The sequence below is a fragment of the Rhyacophila brunnea genome, unplaced genomic scaffold, assembly GCF_057557595.1.
Source record: "Rhyacophila brunnea isolate RB1 unplaced genomic scaffold, BYU_Rbru_1.0 scaffold_20, whole genome shotgun sequence".
NCBI lineage: Eukaryota > Metazoa > Arthropoda > Insecta > Trichoptera > Rhyacophilidae > Rhyacophila > Rhyacophila brunnea.
In genome coordinates, this window is record NW_028232860.1 from 250,612 (window position 1) to 268,635 (window position 18,024).

General features: G+C 35.6%; 2 protein-coding genes across 3 annotated transcripts; one reads left to right on the forward strand and one right to left on the reverse strand.

Moving 5' to 3' along the window:
• Positions 1 to 576: 576 nt before the first annotated feature.
• su(Hw) (suppressor of Hairy wing) lies at positions 577 to 10,871 on the forward strand. 2 transcript variants are annotated; one of them, XM_085948419.1, is made up of 11 exons: positions 577 to 701; positions 1,730 to 2,243; positions 2,910 to 3,200; positions 5,210 to 5,366; positions 6,282 to 6,391; positions 7,427 to 7,623; positions 7,770 to 7,900; positions 8,651 to 8,853; positions 9,361 to 9,528; positions 10,002 to 10,127; positions 10,546 to 10,871. In XM_085948419.1, exons 2-11 carry the CDS (start codon positions 1,752 to 1,754, stop codon positions 10,735 to 10,737), a joined length of 2,067 nt encoding a protein of 688 aa, XP_085804545.1. In that variant the 5' UTR covers positions 577 to 701; positions 1,730 to 1,751; the 3' UTR covers positions 10,738 to 10,871. The 2 variants fall into 2 exon arrangements, with proteins under 2 accessions (XP_085804545.1, XP_085804544.1); XM_085948418.1 differs by lacking the exon at positions 577 to 701 and adding an exon at positions 774 to 1,006.
• Positions 10,872 to 13,200: 2,329 nt separating this feature from the next.
• On the reverse strand, positions 13,201 to 16,224 carry Vti1b (Vesicle transport through interaction with t-SNAREs 1b). Its single transcript, XM_085948438.1, has 2 exons — positions 15,984 to 16,224; positions 13,201 to 14,860 (listed from the first exon to the last, which is right to left on the reverse strand). Exons 1-2 carry the CDS (start codon positions 16,122 to 16,124, stop codon positions 14,654 to 14,656), a joined length of 348 nt encoding a protein of 115 aa, XP_085804564.1. The 5' UTR covers positions 16,125 to 16,224; the 3' UTR covers positions 13,201 to 14,653.
• Positions 16,225 to 18,024: the final 1,800 nt, after the last annotated feature.

Sequence of the window (18,024 nt, forward strand, 5' to 3'; positions counted from 1 at the left end):
ATTTGAGTGAACTTGAATCACAATATTATAAAATCTCATTTGCTTAAGAATTTTTAGATTTAAGATTTGCTTTACTGATAAAGTTCGATAGAATATGTAGGTACCTACGTGGCAAAACTAAGGACCAAGAATTGTGAAGGAAGCTATGGGAGGCCTTCATCCAGCAGTGGATCAACCCTGGTTGACAACTAATCAGTCGATTCCACATTTGCTGCTTACCGTTTAATTGAAAGCAACCTCTTTGGTTTATTTTATAGAATATCTTATAATGTTATGGTAAATCAAGGTTTTTTTTAAAAAATAGGTTTTTTTTGGAGTAGGTAAGTAAGACTTTCGCGGACATAACAATATAATATTAACTTTTCTTGAACCAACCTTTTTTAATGCGTACCTACCTAGGTACTTACTGAAAAGAGATTGTACGAAGTCTTCAATCTCTTTGTGCGTTCTACCTATCTATATTTTTCCCTAATTAGACTTTGTACTATAATTCCATTTAAAAAAGACGACAGCACTGGCAGTGTTGCCAACCGTACTATTGACTGCCACTGTAGCCAGATTATATCCACAGGCGACCACAGCCTTCTATATTTTTTAATGATCCTATTTACGTATCCTATAATGGTCGCGCCTGATGTCTAGTCTACCGAGCTGTCATTTCTGCGGCATTTTGGCAGAATTTAGGAGTTTACCTGTTGAATGTAAATAATATATCTATCATAAAATAAAATAATGTTTTTAGTAAATATTTCCTCGTTTACTATGATCTGAAATTGGCATTTCAGCGCTGCGGAGTGTTATTTATACATTTCAATAACAAATAAACAAAAAATGATTATTGTTTACGATTGTGATTGTATTTGTCAGGTAGATGTAGCTAATGTCACTAATTTATTGTACATTCTATGGATTATAAATATTTTCTAAATTGGTTTCGGCTTGTGAATACCATTAAACATAAAGTTTTCAAACTGTTCCCGGGGCCGCGTACCTGGCTACGGACATTGTAAGTTTGTCAATGGATTTATTGGTACCTTTTAAATTTAGGCACAGTAAAATGAAATACCTAAGTACCTATAATATAATCTTTACGGATGTATTAGCGGCAATCTGTGGAAATACAAATCCCCGCTCTTTCAACTAAATATCAGCTATGCTAATAAATATCGTTTCTAGAACTACAATACTAACAATCCTTTCATAGTATGTCGCAGCGCAACAACAGCGGCCATGCCACTTGAACTTATAATTTTCTCACTCTAGTGATAGTCGCCACCTAGGGGCGGCAGGTAATATAAAAGTATGGTGAAGCAGCCAAGTATGGGGAAAAAGTATGGTGAGGCAGGCTGGTAATTATTTTGTGGCAAGATTTCCACATTAACATTATATCATATGATTACGTTATAATGACCAAAGTAAATCCTCCGTGATGCCCTGCATTTTTTTTATCGGGTCGCTATTTCTCGTAAGTTGTCGGCTATTGTTGGCCTGCTTCATTCAGTTGTATGAGAAAGCCGATTACTTACCCCTCTTTATATTTAATACCTCTATGAACGCCACTATAACACGCCATGAGGACAAAGCCTAAGTGAAAGATATATGCATCTCTCAAAATTTTTTTGTTTCCTCAGTTAACATGCTAGCCGACTTTTAATAAATCCATTAGAATTTAAATTCAAATTCCATCCACCTTTGGTCGATGGTATTAAAATCCTGACTATTCTTAAAGTTTTTTAGAACAAGCATTGGAGATGCGTGGTGTCAGAAGCTCGCCCCGAATAATGGCGTCCCACAGCAACAAGGGTGACATGATTGTCATCATCAAGACGCCGGACGGAGGCGGACCGGCCCAAAAGATAGCCGATGTGAAAACATCAATCATCCAGCACATGTGCAATAAATGCAACAAGAAATACACCACGTCTTTAGGGCTCAGGCGTCATCTGAGAATCTGCAACATCTCCCCGGATGAGATCCTTCTGCGGATGCCTAGCGCCGAGCACTTCTCCGAGAATCACAATGATGTCAATTCAAAGAATTTTAATCTGATATCACAGCCTTCCGCTTTGTACGAAATTGACAGCTTCGACGAGAATGTGAGAACAGAGGTGGATAAGGGGAATCCATACGACTTCCAGGAAGATGGGCATAATTCCGATACGGACATAGTATCGGAAAGTTTGAGTAATAACAACTCGGGTCTGTGTCTTTGTTGCGGTGAAGACATCAAAACTGCTCATACGGTAATTAATATTCAATATTCTACAATATCATGAGTCCTGAGTTCGAAACCCTGGTCTGGCAAATTAACATGTTATTTTTCAATGTTTGTGTGGAAAGTGGACAGTGGACTGTGGAAAGTTGTTGTTGTGGAAGGTTGAGTGAGTGGCTAACATCGATACCTCATAAAAAATCCGTTAATACAACCACGTTGATACATCTGTTAATATAAAAAGGTAGTGGCCCATATGATTCTCTTTGGATCGAACAAATGGTAAAAAAAATACAATTTCTATGGATTGTCCAATTATCGGTACTATATCGGTTATCAGCGAGGGGTGGAGGTAGGCTGTTAAGATCCGACATAAATGGTGTGCACTAAACCATCTGCAATTTGTATTATTAGTTCAATGAAAACAAATAAGTATAACTGACAAAGCTTAGTGTTCACTATTTATGGCGGATCTTAACAGCCTACCTCCACCCTTCGCCACTGGTGTACCTAAGCCATAATAGGCATGATTCTAAAGATTTTTAAAATCAGGTTTTTTTAATGAAAATAATGCTACATTCTTAAATCTTACATATTATATAGTACCTAATAGTATATACATTCAGTTTTGAATAAAAAATAATTCAATTGAAATAGATATGTACCTTGATATTATATTTAATATTTCTCGCAACAGGCCGGGGAGTTCAAATGCAAATTATGCAGCAAGTACTACAAACATGAAGATTCTCTCACTCGCCACCGGCTCAAATTCCACTCGGAATCAAAAGACGCAATTAAGTGTGCCGTGTGCTCCGTGACCAGCGTGGATGAGAATGCTCACTTTGAGCACATGCAGGTGCACTCGCCCACCAAGACGTTTGCCTGCCAGTTCTGCGATAAGACGTTCACACGCCGGTACCACTTGGATAGGCATGTCGTGCAGACTGGGTGTGATGGGAGGAAAAAGGCCACGTTTCCTTGTAAGGTGAATTAAAAAAAATATTATTTAGTCCCTCGCGTGCGTGTTGTGAAAGAAGGAAAGAAATCTTGAATTTAATGTGGAAATAATTTATCCAATATTAATACTATCAACCGAAGGTACTTGATGGAAGTTGAATTTAAATCTATTAAAACTTTATTCAATATTTGCACCCACGGTAGCCTACCTGGCAGAGCAGCCGTGGACTGGAAACAAAAAAATGATAAATCTTTTCATTGTTTATTCGATCCAGTCCATCATTCCAATGAGGTAGGCAAATGGCTAACAACTATTCCTCATAAAAATAATCTGTTAATACAACCTCCACACTGTGGACGCCAAATAACTTAGAAACTAGATAGAACGAGTCTTACACGCATTCCGTATTAGGAATTTTATACATATGGTTGTATCGGTAACAAGTTCATTATTTTCTTTTGTTCTATTGGCAGGCGTTCTGACGTAAAAGTCTGTTGCTTTGTGTACATAACCTATGTATACATTTTTCGGTACTTTACGTGATTATTCATCTTAAAAATAATACTCAATGTATTGCTTTTGGCTACCGACATAAAATTGACGAGAGTATCTTTTCACAGTTGCGTGTGCATTCAATTGTTTGCTCTGATCCAGTAAAACGAGAGATGCAAGTCAAATTTGTATAGTATAGTTGTAAAAACATGTATCCAATTCTCTATTATAACCTATTCTTACTTACTAACAGAAAAACAAATAAACAGTAAAATGTTTCTCTATGAAATAGAATTTTTATAAAGAAATATAAAAAATCGCACTTTTGCAAAAAAATGTTCGTAGATAAAAAAGTTTTTTTGCACTTTCAACCTATTACTAATATGGATTACTAGCACTTATGATTAGTGAAGCATAAGCCATGGATTCTTTTTTGACATTTTGAGCATATTGTACGACTTCTTCGTCGCTTTCCAACACCCCTATTCTTCTCCCTGTTGCTACATACGCTGCAGTCTTTCTCCTTTCTATCCGAAAGTATCTCCAATTTTCGAACACTATAAACATTCATTCAATGTTCATTGTTCTTTTAGACATTTTATAGGATTTTTTCAAATATCACTTTAGTACTTATATGTAATTACAACGACTGAGATTCGCGAAATCTTCAATATAATCCGGTAAACTAACGAGAACTACTGATAATAGACTAAAGTAGAATTTGTAATAATATGTTTCATAGCAGCACCAAATAGTTGAAAGCTATATTATATTATTTCACATACTACTAAATGAATAGTGGACATTCTTTGTTAGATCATCATACCCATGTGCAAGTTCATAAAAAATCATAATATTCCATTCGATATTCATATCGATCATATCATAAATTATGTTGATATATGAAATATAAAACAACCAAAAGGAAATTTTAAATTTTTGGACGTAAAAATGCTTGACACCATACATACACTTATGAGTTTATGACTTGACTCAAAATATAAGACGGCAACTCATTAAAATAAATTAGTCATGCCTAATCAGAGCAAATAGTATGTTTTATCCACACCAGACGAACAATGACCAGAACAAATTATAACATATATAATTATAAATTTGATTCCAAACTCCCGGCCGATGAGATCGGCCCCCTTGGAGTTTTCGCATAAGTAGTGTGGGCCGAAATATCGGCCGGGCGGGAGTAAAAGGGTTAAGTATTCAAGGCTTATTGAATCATGTAAAAAATGAACTAATTGGGTGAACTGAAATTAAAGTGGAATCTCATAGTAGAAGTGTGAAGTTCTCTGTAAATGAACCGATAATGAAGTCACTTTCGTAGCCAACTTAATAAGTAGACCAGAGGTAATGTTTTCCTTCAGTTTCATACATTTCAGCTCTCTATCTTTATAGAAAAGGGTTGTTTTCAACATTTATGTGCTGTCTACTATATAATATGTAGCGACAAACGGTAGTGGTCAAAAAAGTTGAAACAAACTACTTTATAATCGTTGAATATTGCTAAAATTAACTCTCTTTGTAATCAGGTTTGCGGCAACATTCTCTCCCGGAAAGACAATCTTCGAGAGCACTTGCGGAACCACGTGGGCAAGAGTCTCTGCAAGAAGACCTACAAATGCGATATATGTGACAAGGAGTTCAAAGGAAAGACAATGATGACGATTCATATAAGAACGCACACTGGTAAATACACAATAGATACATATACAACTTAATAGTCCACTTGCCCATAGACATGTTTGGCCCAATGCACTTTCATCAGCTTGGCAGCCCATCACATTGCCTCTTTTACATATTATGAAGTATAAAACATATTATACATAATATACAGTAGTAAATGAGCTATAATTATCATGTGCGAAAGAGACAGTTGATAAAATTTCCAAGTTACATTAAATTTGAGTAGAGGGAATTTTTTAATGGGAAAATTGTGAGGACTGGAGAGTTTGAATAATGAGTGAAGTGAGAACAACAAAGTGTTTTGCAAATTTTGTGTGAAAACTTATAAACCTAGAAAATAATATAAAAATTGTACTAAGTGGGACTCAAACTCACATATTTCACTTTCCTGATGAGTTCTCTATCCTTTTTTAAGGTATAGATCCAATCATGCCTATTAAAAATTAAAATAAAATATTTTCATCAATCACAAGTAATAGTAGTATGATAATAATGGTAAATATCATTTACCTTAATTGATTACAAAGCCGCCGATCGCCTTTCCGTGGTTCGAATGGTAGACCTAGTTAAGTAGCAACATAACTAAGAGGAATGGAATCATCATGGAGAGGGCTTCATCCAGCAGTGGAAAAATCCAAGCTGATGGTGATGATTGATTACATTTCACATTGATTATATTAGAAGAATTTACTAAAATGGTTTAAGCATTTGTGCATACATTATTTCATTTTCATGATACAAAAATTTATGTTTCAACTGTTACTGACGAAAGATGCTGACGGCATAAGAATTTGGGAAGATGATGATTTAAGTCAGAAGTGAATAGATTTAGTCTGATGATGATAAAATATAAAATGTTGGTATTTATACTTGATCATTTTGATACTTTAAAATAAACTTTTTAAATTTTGGTTTCAGGTGAAGCTCCATACAAATGTTCATCGTGCCCCAAGTCCTTCAAATCGAAAGGGGCGCTCATCAAACACGAACGGTGCCACACTGGAGAGAAACCTTACTCTTGCACAGTGGTAACCGACCACGTATACATAGTCATAAATTATAAAACACTGAAAGGAATGGAAAAACTGACCAAGAAACTAGAACATTAAATTCGTCTCACTCTATTAACTATGATCTCAATAATTTATCTCATATTATCTATGGTACAGGTAATACCAATGGTCAAATATCAAAATAATTGTCATTGTCAATATTTTTTGATATCGACAGTAATACTGATCATGTACAGGTAGTTTTTTTTTACGTATACATAGTCCTAAGCACTTACTTATGTACTCTTCATCTACTAATCCATATTCATCTTTTTATTGGAATAGTGACTTTGCAGATGGAAAAATGGTATGTTATTTATTTTAAATACACAAGAGAACAACTTGTGCAACAAGTGCTCGAAAAGGTGCCAAATTTAAAGTGCTTATTGCACAGAAAATACAAGAACTATGCAAAGTTGTTTCCTAAAAATATGTAAACTGGTTGAACCAAATGCGTGGGAGGGGCTTTTAGCGATATTTGCGTGGCATTTCAGTATGAGTCAATGCGACTTGATGTAGAAACAACGCTAACTGAGTGGATGATTTATCTGCTGAATTTAAATTATAAGACCCAATTTGTGAAACTAATAAAGAAAATTTCAAAAGTACCCAGGAAATTGGTAGCAAAATATCACTTTGACCAACGAAATAAACTAAGTGGGGTAGCCGAAGGATTTAGAAAAGGCTAAACAATACGAAGCCGTATACAATTGAGAGTACATGGCCTGGTTGAAGGCAGTATGCAAGAGTGGAAATTTGTCGCTTGCAACCTCGCCATTGCAATCGTCGACTAATACAGCAATTCACTGAATTTTGGACAATCTCAGAAATAATAATAATAATGTATTTGATCCCACATCCATCACAGACCAAGCGATTTGCTTTACCAATTAAGCTAACTATCAATTCTAATTTCTAATAGGTATGTTTCTGAGGTGTTCTAAATTATGTAACACATACTTTAATAAATGGATAATTCGTCATGACCATGATTTCTGTTATCGATTTCAGTGTAGCAGATCGTTTGCCGCCAAGGAAACTTTGAACAGGCACGTGAAAACACACCTGGAAGACAAGCCCCACATTTGTTTGGAGTGCGGAAAGACTTTTATTCAGATATCGCAGTTGCGCGCGCACATGTTCTATCACACTGGACAGAACGGTTTCAAGTGCAAGTACTGTGGAATGGTGTTCAACAGGAAAATGAGGTTTGCCAATTTAAAATGCCCGTCATAAAATTTTGTAATAATATATTAAAACTGTATAAGTTAACTTGTTTATATAAGATTGGTTAAAAAGAATAAGCCATATGAAAAAGATGTGTGATGAATCAATGGCTGTGTTTCATTTTCAGGTTGACCATCCATGAACAGTACGTTCACGAGGGGGCAAAGAAAATGGACTGTCCGACAGAAGGATGCGATAAATCCTTCATGAGGAAGGACGATCTGACCAGGCATCTGACAACGCACTCTGATATTAAACGTAAGTCAACGATGACTTCATTTCTTTACGTCTCACGTTTCTTTCTTTGGAAATATTTGAGAATGTTCATAATTCGAATAGTTTAACTTCTTCACCGCGGAGCATTTATTCGACCATGTCCGATCCTGATAAGAACATATGGGCCTCTACAGAGTGGATGTTTGTATTAACAGTTTTTGTTTTTACGAGAAATGGATGTCAGCCACTTGCTCAACCTATTAGGTCCATACTCTGACTCATACACAAATTGAAAAACAATATGTGTACTTGCCAGACCCAGGATTCGAACCTGGGACCCACGACGTTATAGACCGACAATTAAGCTGCGCGGCCATTGTGGGTGAGCGGAGCATTTAATTACCACATTTAAATAACATGCTAATTATATCTAATGGCCATCTAATGACGATACAACAGCTGTGCCGTCAGCGCTATAAGGATTAATAAAGTTGTTATTGAAAAAACAAATTTTTGAAAAACATTAGAAACATAGGTAAATAATTATTTAGAAAAATTGTAAAAAAAAAATTGGTGTGTACGTTTTGACGATGAATTTGACACTACTCTGCTACTATTGTCCACACAACAATCAAAAGGAAATTGCTGTATCTTCCAATAATCATCCCTGTATGTAAAATTTGCACTTGAATAACATTTAACTTTGAAGTCGATTAACTCAACTTGATCACCGGCATATTTGTATTCCTTCAATCTTAGGTTCAGGTTTAATAGTGTTTTATTTTACTGCAGCGTTTTCATGTAAGGAGTGCGAGAAGAAGTTCCGCACGCGAGCGCTGCTTAAAGCCCACGAGAGGACGCACAGGCGCGAGGATGCGCGATCTTGCGCCATCTGCCCGCGCGCCTTCATCCGCGCCGACTGTCTCCTACGTCATATGAGGGCCAAGCACCCCGAGCAGCATGAGGCCACCCTTAAAGAGGCTCGCAGTCGAAAGGTGACATATTCTTTCTCACAAAGTGATGGCAAAACCTACTATTTATTTTTTATTAGGGTTTAAATGAATTTTAAAAACTTATCAGCACCATCTATGAATTGTATTCTTAGTTCAATGAAAACAAATAACTATGACTGACAAAGTTTAGTGTGCACTATTTATGTCGAATCTTAACAGCCTACCTCCACCCCTCGCTACTGCCCTGCAGCAGTGCTACAAAAGCGATCTACATGTTGCTGGCCTGGTATGGCGGGAGGCGTGAGAGTTAGCGATGGAAGTGGGGCGAACTTGTGCTTGCTCTATGCCCGAATGTCGGGGCGTTAAAGAAAAATTGTTGAATTTTTTTTTCAATTCAGTTTACCTTTTATAAATCATGTTCTTTTCATAAAAAAATTACACTCCTTATCTAGTCTTAAAATAATTGATGCCGACCTCCTTTACAAGATATTAGCTTTTTAAATATGTAAGCGAGGTCTGTCATCGCTTATCTGAGTATCTTAATTACAGATACAGACCATGAAGGCAAGGCTGAGGAATCGGCAGGCGCTCACCAAAGGTGTCGTCCTGAACGAATGTAACGAAGAGAGGATAATCATCATTGAAGAGAAAGCAGAAGATAATTTGCAAAATGACCAAGAACTTATTCTGATCGACCAGCAGGAAGACCAGGTGGTGGTTAGTTATTTTTGTCATTATCCAATCTATACGACTATTGTGTGGAATTCATATTATAGACACTTTCCAAGAATCCCCGTCGCTTACTAGTCTTGTGTCTACCCAGGGCATGCCAGCATCCCGTAACCTCACCATATTGTATTTAACGGCCTTCCAGGATGTGAAAAAGGGGCAGGCCAGGCTCAGATTCTTTTGGGCTATCCATAGCACATGACCAAGTCAGGAAGAATAGATCTGCTGAAGCAAGTTTATCACTGCTTACCACCCCGGGGATATCAATATGTACACACATTTCTAACTCGGTTACCTAGTTGATTATGTATTATGCGGCACGCGCACCGTGTCCAACATGCTTTGACCCTTGGAATAAAAGCGATAACAAGGCTAGCCCCAAGACATGCAGTGATAGAGCATTGTGTGCCAATATGCAAAAATGATAGTGTATCAGTATAAATTAAAAATTTTATTTACAGATTGAACTTGTCGATATTCCTATGAGTACTGATTTCCTGACGGACTCCATAAAAGAACTCCTTACACTGCTAATCGATAAAGACAGCTTGAAGACTAATGAGTGGTCTGATCTTCCAGTCGACAAGGTATGGATTATGTATAAAGAGTGAGCGATTGAGAGGAAAATAGCATTGTAATCATGACAACCTTCTTTTTCCTTGATCATTTTAAATGATTTGTTTGATATTTTTACTTTGATATATTCAAATTCCATGTTGCGCAACATGGCATGAAAAGCTGCATGTCGTGTATAATGCAGAAAAACCACAAAATAAACCAATGAATAAGGTGACAGACAGGAGTACGCAATGTGATAGAGATCGTCAACCTTAGTTGTTCGTTTAATTTGTATAGCTTTCGCCTGGAATTTGACGTGTGTGAATTTGAACCGCAAATAATCTAAGATTCTTTTAATGATTCTTGTAATAGATATATTTCTGAGACTGCTCCAAATTATACAGTATATAATTAAAGTACCTATGTAATTATGATTTTTGTTTCCAGGTTCTTGAAGAAGTGATAGTAAAATGTGGACAAATCCCTTCGAGTATTTCGGATATAGGACAGCGGCTAAGGGAGAACTCCAAGGTTTTGTTGTCTGTGGTTATCGATGACAGCACTATGAAGCGGCTCGTTGACACTCAGACCATAGACGAAGTTATACTGCATGTCCTGCGCCTTGGGAAGTCCAATTGAAAAAATATCAAACATGATGACCAAAGAAATCGGGTCACGAGTTCGAATCCCGCAGAATGAATGTTAAACAATGAGCTACTGAGAATTAACGGAGTACAGTGATATGTTATGATTATTGCACAATTAATTTTGAAGTCGATTTACTGAATATGGTCACCGGTGCACTTGTATTCGTTAATCCTCAGCTTCTCAATTACTCTTTGTAAAATCATTGGTCTGAAATCGGTAATTTATCTATGTTAGTATTTTTGTTTTTTACCTCGATTTGCCATTCAAAATGATAATTAAGGGGATGAGCATAAAAATTAACATCAAAGAGGTATTTTAATAGGTATTTGTTCCTGGTAAAAATGTGACTTTGAAAGGTGCCTTATTGCTTAGGTTTACATAATAGAATTATGTCTTATAATATTCTATATTGCAATAATTTTTATATGCTAATTAAATTTACTTAAATATTATATTTTAGCTTAAAATGAATTTATATGAAAATATACATGATCGAAAATAATGAAACAAAAACATTTACAAATACTTATGGATGTAATTTTTAAACATTTACAATATATTATAATTTTTGACTCAATTTAGAGAACTAGATGGGAAAGCTATTGTCTCTTTCTCTCAGTGCTGTTTTCTATTGAAGATTGGCAACCAAATTTAAATACGTCTCCCTGTCCTGGTTCAGTCGTATCAGATAATCAACGCCTTGGATATTTAGCCACTTTCGAGAGAATCTCTTCCTACACTTGTTCTCCCCCTGCATTCATAAATCGGGACTAAATCATATTTCTCATTGTGGAGTATTTATCTTTTTTACGTTTGTTGGCAGCTATAAACCAGGTTAATGCAAAGCGTCAATGAAAATATTTAAAGCTACGCAATTATATATAACATTCTAACCCAATCGCACTGTTGATATTAAATATCTACAGATTGCAACAGCACTGACAGGAAATGTGTAAAAATATAATAACAGTGGATAACTTTTAGCACTTCTCAACAAGGCTACCACAAGCACACAACTTAAGTTACATTCAAAAAATATTTTCTCTACACTATAATTTATGCAAACATTGATTTTAATTGTTTAAATTGTAGAAATGTTGATTAGGATAAAGGAAAGGCTTTTACCGCTTTTAAAGTGAAACTTTTTAGTAATATTTTGATTGTTGAGTTTTTTATGTTTAGACTATGTCGCGGTGGCAGGGGGTGGAGGTAGGCTGTTAAGATCCGACATAAATAGTGCACAATAAACTTTGTCAGTCATTCTTATTTGTTTTTATTCACCTAAGACTACAAAGTGCAAATAGTGTTTAAAATTTAATTATACCCATTAATGCCTTATTTATGTCAGATCTTAACAGCCTACCTCCACCCTTCACTACTGCTGTCAGTGTTGAGACAAATTTTCGTGTGCATTGTGCCTTAATAAACATGTAATTTGCTACTACTTACAAGGTGCTAATAATCTTATTGTCCATGAATAGAGTCCTGAACAAAAAAATTTCGCTTCTGTGCATGTTCGCAACACACTCTTTGTTATTCATCATAGATAATCAGTTGACCAATTAACATGACGGAGAGCTACACACATTTTCTATCAACTGTTTGCCGTATTGGTAGTGAAATCAAAATCGTATTACAAATGTCATGTACATTATCTACAAATGTACATTGTCTTTACAAATGAAATATATATAATTTTATACAGGGCTTAATGAAGAATAACATTTTATATAGATTGATAATTAAATATTAAAAAATACATAGGTAATCTTAAAACATCTCAGAAAATATACAAATCCTAGAAAAATGGTATACTAACTGTGACTCAAACCTCATATCTTCACTATCCATGTGACAGCTTTTGTCCCTTGACCTATCGGTCCGCCTATGACTTCTGTGAATTAAATCTAATATCTATGCCAGTGGTTGGCAACCTCTTGAGACTGGGTAAAAAAAATCAATTTTGAAAAGTTTATTCGGTTAGTGGGTAAAAGTTTGAGACAAATTTTTAACATTTAAAAAAAAACATTTTATTTTTATAAAATAAAAAATATATACATATATAGGTATATATAATATAATACGTATATTTGCATATGTATGTGTAAATACAATTTTATTTTATAAAAACAAACATATAATATTTTTATAAGTGGCTTCCTTCGTTTTGAATTTTTTTTGTAAGTTTTTCAACATTAGGCAAATACGTAGTAAAGATGTCTTAAGGCCGTACATCAGTTGAGGCACGGTCTAAAAAGATCGTTGCTAGGCGATGCGCGGATTGCGGGTCACGGGTGCAAATGACGCCTGTCAAACGAAATATTATTTGTCATATAAATCCAACATACGTCCATTTTATGTTCTGTTTATTGTTCTATTAGTAACAAAGTAAATTATGAAATGAATATTTTAAAAATTGTTTGTATTAGGAATAATTAAATAAAAATGCCAATTTAAAATAAATACAGTTTGTTTTATTGATATATACAAAAATAACTTTCATTTATTAGGTTTCAGTACTTAAATCATAATAACAAAAACCAAAAGTTCACATTTTGTCAAAATCAAACAAAAAATATATACTGTCGTCTAACGACAATGTAATTTACAAAAACTGACACATCTGTGTATCGGATTATTTTAAGCCAGGATGATTTTGCGCGAAATTAAATATGCCAATCAGGAGGGAGTGATACCTATTACAAAATAGCATGCCTGCATTATAGTTACAATATTAATACTATCGAACGAAGGTTGAAGGATGAATTTAAATTCTAATGGTTTTAAGTTTTGTACTATTCCATTTGAGTAGTTTTTTGCGACCCGGGTTTCACCTTTCGGCATCCTCAGGCACTGTGCACTCACCAAAAGGCAAACACACACTGACAACAAACACAATTAACTCTAACTTATATAACAAATCAATATAATAAAGTAGGTAAAAACTTATCACCTACCTACCTATTAAGCCAAGGATCCAATAAAAAGAAATATATATATAACAAACAAATTATGAATAGTTGTAGTGTTTGAAAAAAAAACCCCTACCCTAATACACTCGAATATGCCGAAAGGCGAAACCTGGGTCGCAAAAAACAACTCAAATGGAATAGCACAAAACTTAAATCCATTAGACATTATAGTTAGTCATGTGATCATCACTCACTGCTTTAAAATTATAAATAATGGTGAAAAGTGATTTGGTTCAGAATATATCAAAATTGATTAACGGAGTATCGAGAAAGCTCCAACTAAACGAATTCGTAAAAAAGGGAAAAGAAACATCATTTGAGGTAACGATATTTTGTATTAGATGCAATGCATGTACGGTATAAAAGCAAAAACACATTATATGTATTTGGTTATTTTAATTTTACTAAATATTGTGTAGTTTTTCCACATGTGTTTGTTTGGAAAAATTGAATAAACGATAAATGGGATATTAAACATTTTTTTAGTTGGTGGAATTTAGAATTAAATGTGAGTCAATGGTTTCTAAATGACCCATCATCAGTATTCGTTGTTCACACGGAAAATTATCGATTCCTTATTATATCAGTTGCAATGTTAATTAAAATACAGAAATACCCGCGGTGCACTAAACCACGGGGCACCCTAAAATCCCCTGGAAGTATGTGCCTGGCGAAGAAACCAAGAAGAATGGAAGAGAATTCTTAGTTCAATGAAAACTAATAAGTATGACTGAAAAGGTTTAGTGTGCACTATTTATGTCAGGTCTTCACAGCCTACCTCCACTCGTCGCCACTGGAACATCTTCACAAGGCTATTTAAAAAAGCATTACCTACTCACTGCGATTTTGAAGAAAATAATCACTATGAAATATTAATGGTGCTGGGAAGTGGAAGGTGCTCGCAGCGCAGCCTGGTGATGGTGAAGGAAGTATTATTACCTGAAGAATTTTAAATACACAAGACCCGCCAAAATCCCAGCCTCGGTCAAAATAATCAGTATTAATATTATCTTGTTGTACAAAACGTTTCTGCCTATGGCTTTGAGAACCGTACGCGATTTTGAGAGGTTTTCATCCATATTTTCCAACCGGTTTTTACTTCTGAGTAGAGTCTCCCGTTGTTCGCTGAGCTCATTTATTACCTGCAACCAAATTAATAAAATTAAGTGAAACTACTTTCATCGGCATTTTTGCGTTATGTGGTTGTATTGGTAACAAGTTCATTATTTTTTGAAACTGAAAACCAAAATGGTGGCTCACATTCTTGTTTGAAGTCTGTTGCTTTATTTACATAACCAACGTGTGCATTTCTCGCATGCCAGGATCATCATGAGTGGAATCACGCACTTGCAATTTTTCTCCCTCCCTGACATATAATAAAGTTACGATAGCGCAAAAAACCAAAGAAAGCTGACATATTATTTCCCAAGAAAGTGACATGTCCCGTGCTAAAGTTGTGTCAAAATCATTGAAAGGGCCCTTTCTCTTCACAATCGATGCACGAAATTGTTAGAAGAAAATGACAAATATTACAAACAAGTGAGTAAGCACTCACTCACTTTCGGATTAATTGATAGATAACGATAAATTTTACATAATAAGCGCAGACAGGCCAAGCAGGTTAAACTAGATGCCAAGCCACATCCAAGCCATGTCTGGCACTTTTTTAATGAACCATGGCAATCTGCAACAATTGAGATTACAATCAATAAGATGTAAATGTTCATCAGTAGTTCATCTATTCCAGTTCTACTGTAGATGAGTCATGATACTTCAATAAACACATATACGTATTTTATTTCATCATAAGAACAAATTGTCCTACGACAATGGAAATGGCGTTACTAAATTACCGCATTTTCAATCAACCTAGGTATGCTCCGGACTTGGTTCTTAGATTGTCAATCAATGGAATGAAACGGATGTATTTTATATATTTACATTGTGTTACGGTGAAATTCCTCCATGTACTCAAAGACGTATTAACTTTGGTAATGGTGTAGTACTACATATCGTCATCGAGATTAAGGTGTTTTGAGACCAAAAACCTAACACAATCTATTGCAACCCAAAAATAAGTGGCTTGAGTTACGTTTTGGGTTGTTTTTCAGTAGGTTGTGTTGGGTTTTGAGTCTCAAAAGACCTTAATCACAAACACGATAGAGTACTATAATAACGTTACCATTACTTAACGCTTCACCGCGTGTGGAGGCAACGAAATTGTTGATTAAACACTGGCTCATGCTACTAAAAATAATCTGTTACCCCTATTCCAACTTGTTCAGTTTCGATAGCGATCTGATGCGACCTCGCCAGGCTTTGAGAAGTTCTCTCCAGCGCCTGTTGCCCCTGCATAACGGCTTGCCGATTATGCTCTTCCCAATCATATCTTCCATTGTAAGCCATTTTATAAACCTACAATATTAATAACGACGCTGTTACGATCTTTTTGTTATATTACTTTTGAGTTTTGTTATTCATTGGCTGGCTGTCAGTGTCATCTACTAATGTTGCCAGTTACGAAATGTTGATGAAACATTTAAAAAAAGGATAAATATAATAATTAATAGACAAAAGTAAAGAAACAGTAGGTACTCCATAATTATTATCGTTTATGTTTTTATATTAGGTATCGTTGAGACCTAAAACAAACCAAAACCTAACGCAACCTAGTAACCCAGGCACAAATAGGGTTTTGCTTTGGTTTTTAGACTCAAAAGACCTCAAGCCAGTATTGACGAAAACATGCCAGACGAGGTAAGAAAATCAGCTTTTTGAGAGGAAAAACGCTAGATTTTCTGAAAATAAAATTGAAAGTAAATTTACTTATTCTAGGTACCAAGAACGAAGTCAATACCTTTGATTTCGCGTGTCAGAATGTGCAGAATTCAAAAAAATGTCGGGTCTTTTTACCGGTTCTCCGCCGTCGCTCGCTGCCCTCTGTCAGTGAGCGCAGTGTTGCCAACCAAACTATAATTATAGTACATTTTGGTCAGCGTACTATTATAAAAGTAACATTTTCGTCCGCTTACTATTAAAAAGTATAATGCATACGTCAAAAATACCACAATTTCGATAAATGGAATTCCTAATTGAATTCGCCGATTAGCATTTTTCGGTCGTAAGAGATGTTTAAATAAAGCAGGGCATCGGAATTTCTCGAATTCTCCGTTATGTTTATGTGACATTTTCAACACATCCTATAATTTTTGCCGACATACTATCATTTCTTGGATCGCGTACTATAATTCGATGACAAAAAGATTGCTGAATTTCAAAATGGCGACTGACAGCTAAAGACGGCGGAGGGCCAGTCACAACCACCAAAATGTCTATAGCTACGTGGGGAAACCACTCATTTTAACAGATATATATTTCAAAATTGACAACAAATGTCTATATTGTGTCAACGGCGTTCAAGTATCGTTTCGTTTCATGTCATTCCGATATAATCTTCAAACTGATCTACAATTAATTATTGTCACGTATACCTAAGCACACATTAAATTCTATGATACCATTTCACCATAAGGCCTATGGTTTCAACTGTTAAATTATGTTATTTTATTTCTCACTCTACTAAATTAGGTACCGACCTACCTGCATTAAGTAGGTAGGTATCTGAAATTTAATGCGCATGAAAATAAATAAACTAAATATCTAGCTTCTTCACAGCTCACTATCATGGAAATAATAAGAAGGCGTCCACAGATTGCGAAAAATGCGATGACACGTCTTACCACTATTTGGAATGATCGAAGAGTTTCAATTGCCAACAAAATGATGCTTGTGCAAAAATTAGTGTTCACCATATTTTTGTACGGTGCCGAGTCATGAACCCTGAGGGCAAGGGAGTGGAAGACAATTGATGCCATCAAAATGTGGTGTCCCAATCTTTCGTGCTTCTTGGACACAGTACAAGACGAACCAGTTAATCATCTAGAGACTCCGGATAATCTCGACGATGTGTCTGAGACGCATTCAGCAGTGTTTTGGAATTATTTTCGGTGAGGACTGGATAAAATGAAGAAACTGATGGTTTTGGGTAGCCTCAGTGGAAGGTTAAGCAAAGGAGAAGGAGCGTACTGGGGGCAGTCTTAAGTCTAAGCCTAAGCCTTGAGAGAGGTAGAGAACCGTGAGGGGTGGAAAGGCTCGGTCGTTTAGAACAAGACCACATTTCCCGATTGCGTTTACGATTCTCAGTCATGAGGGAACAATCACATTAATATGGACGAATCATCTGGAAAAGAAAATGACACTCACTTTATTGTCGGGACTGCCGAATGGAATAATCTGTTCTAACGCC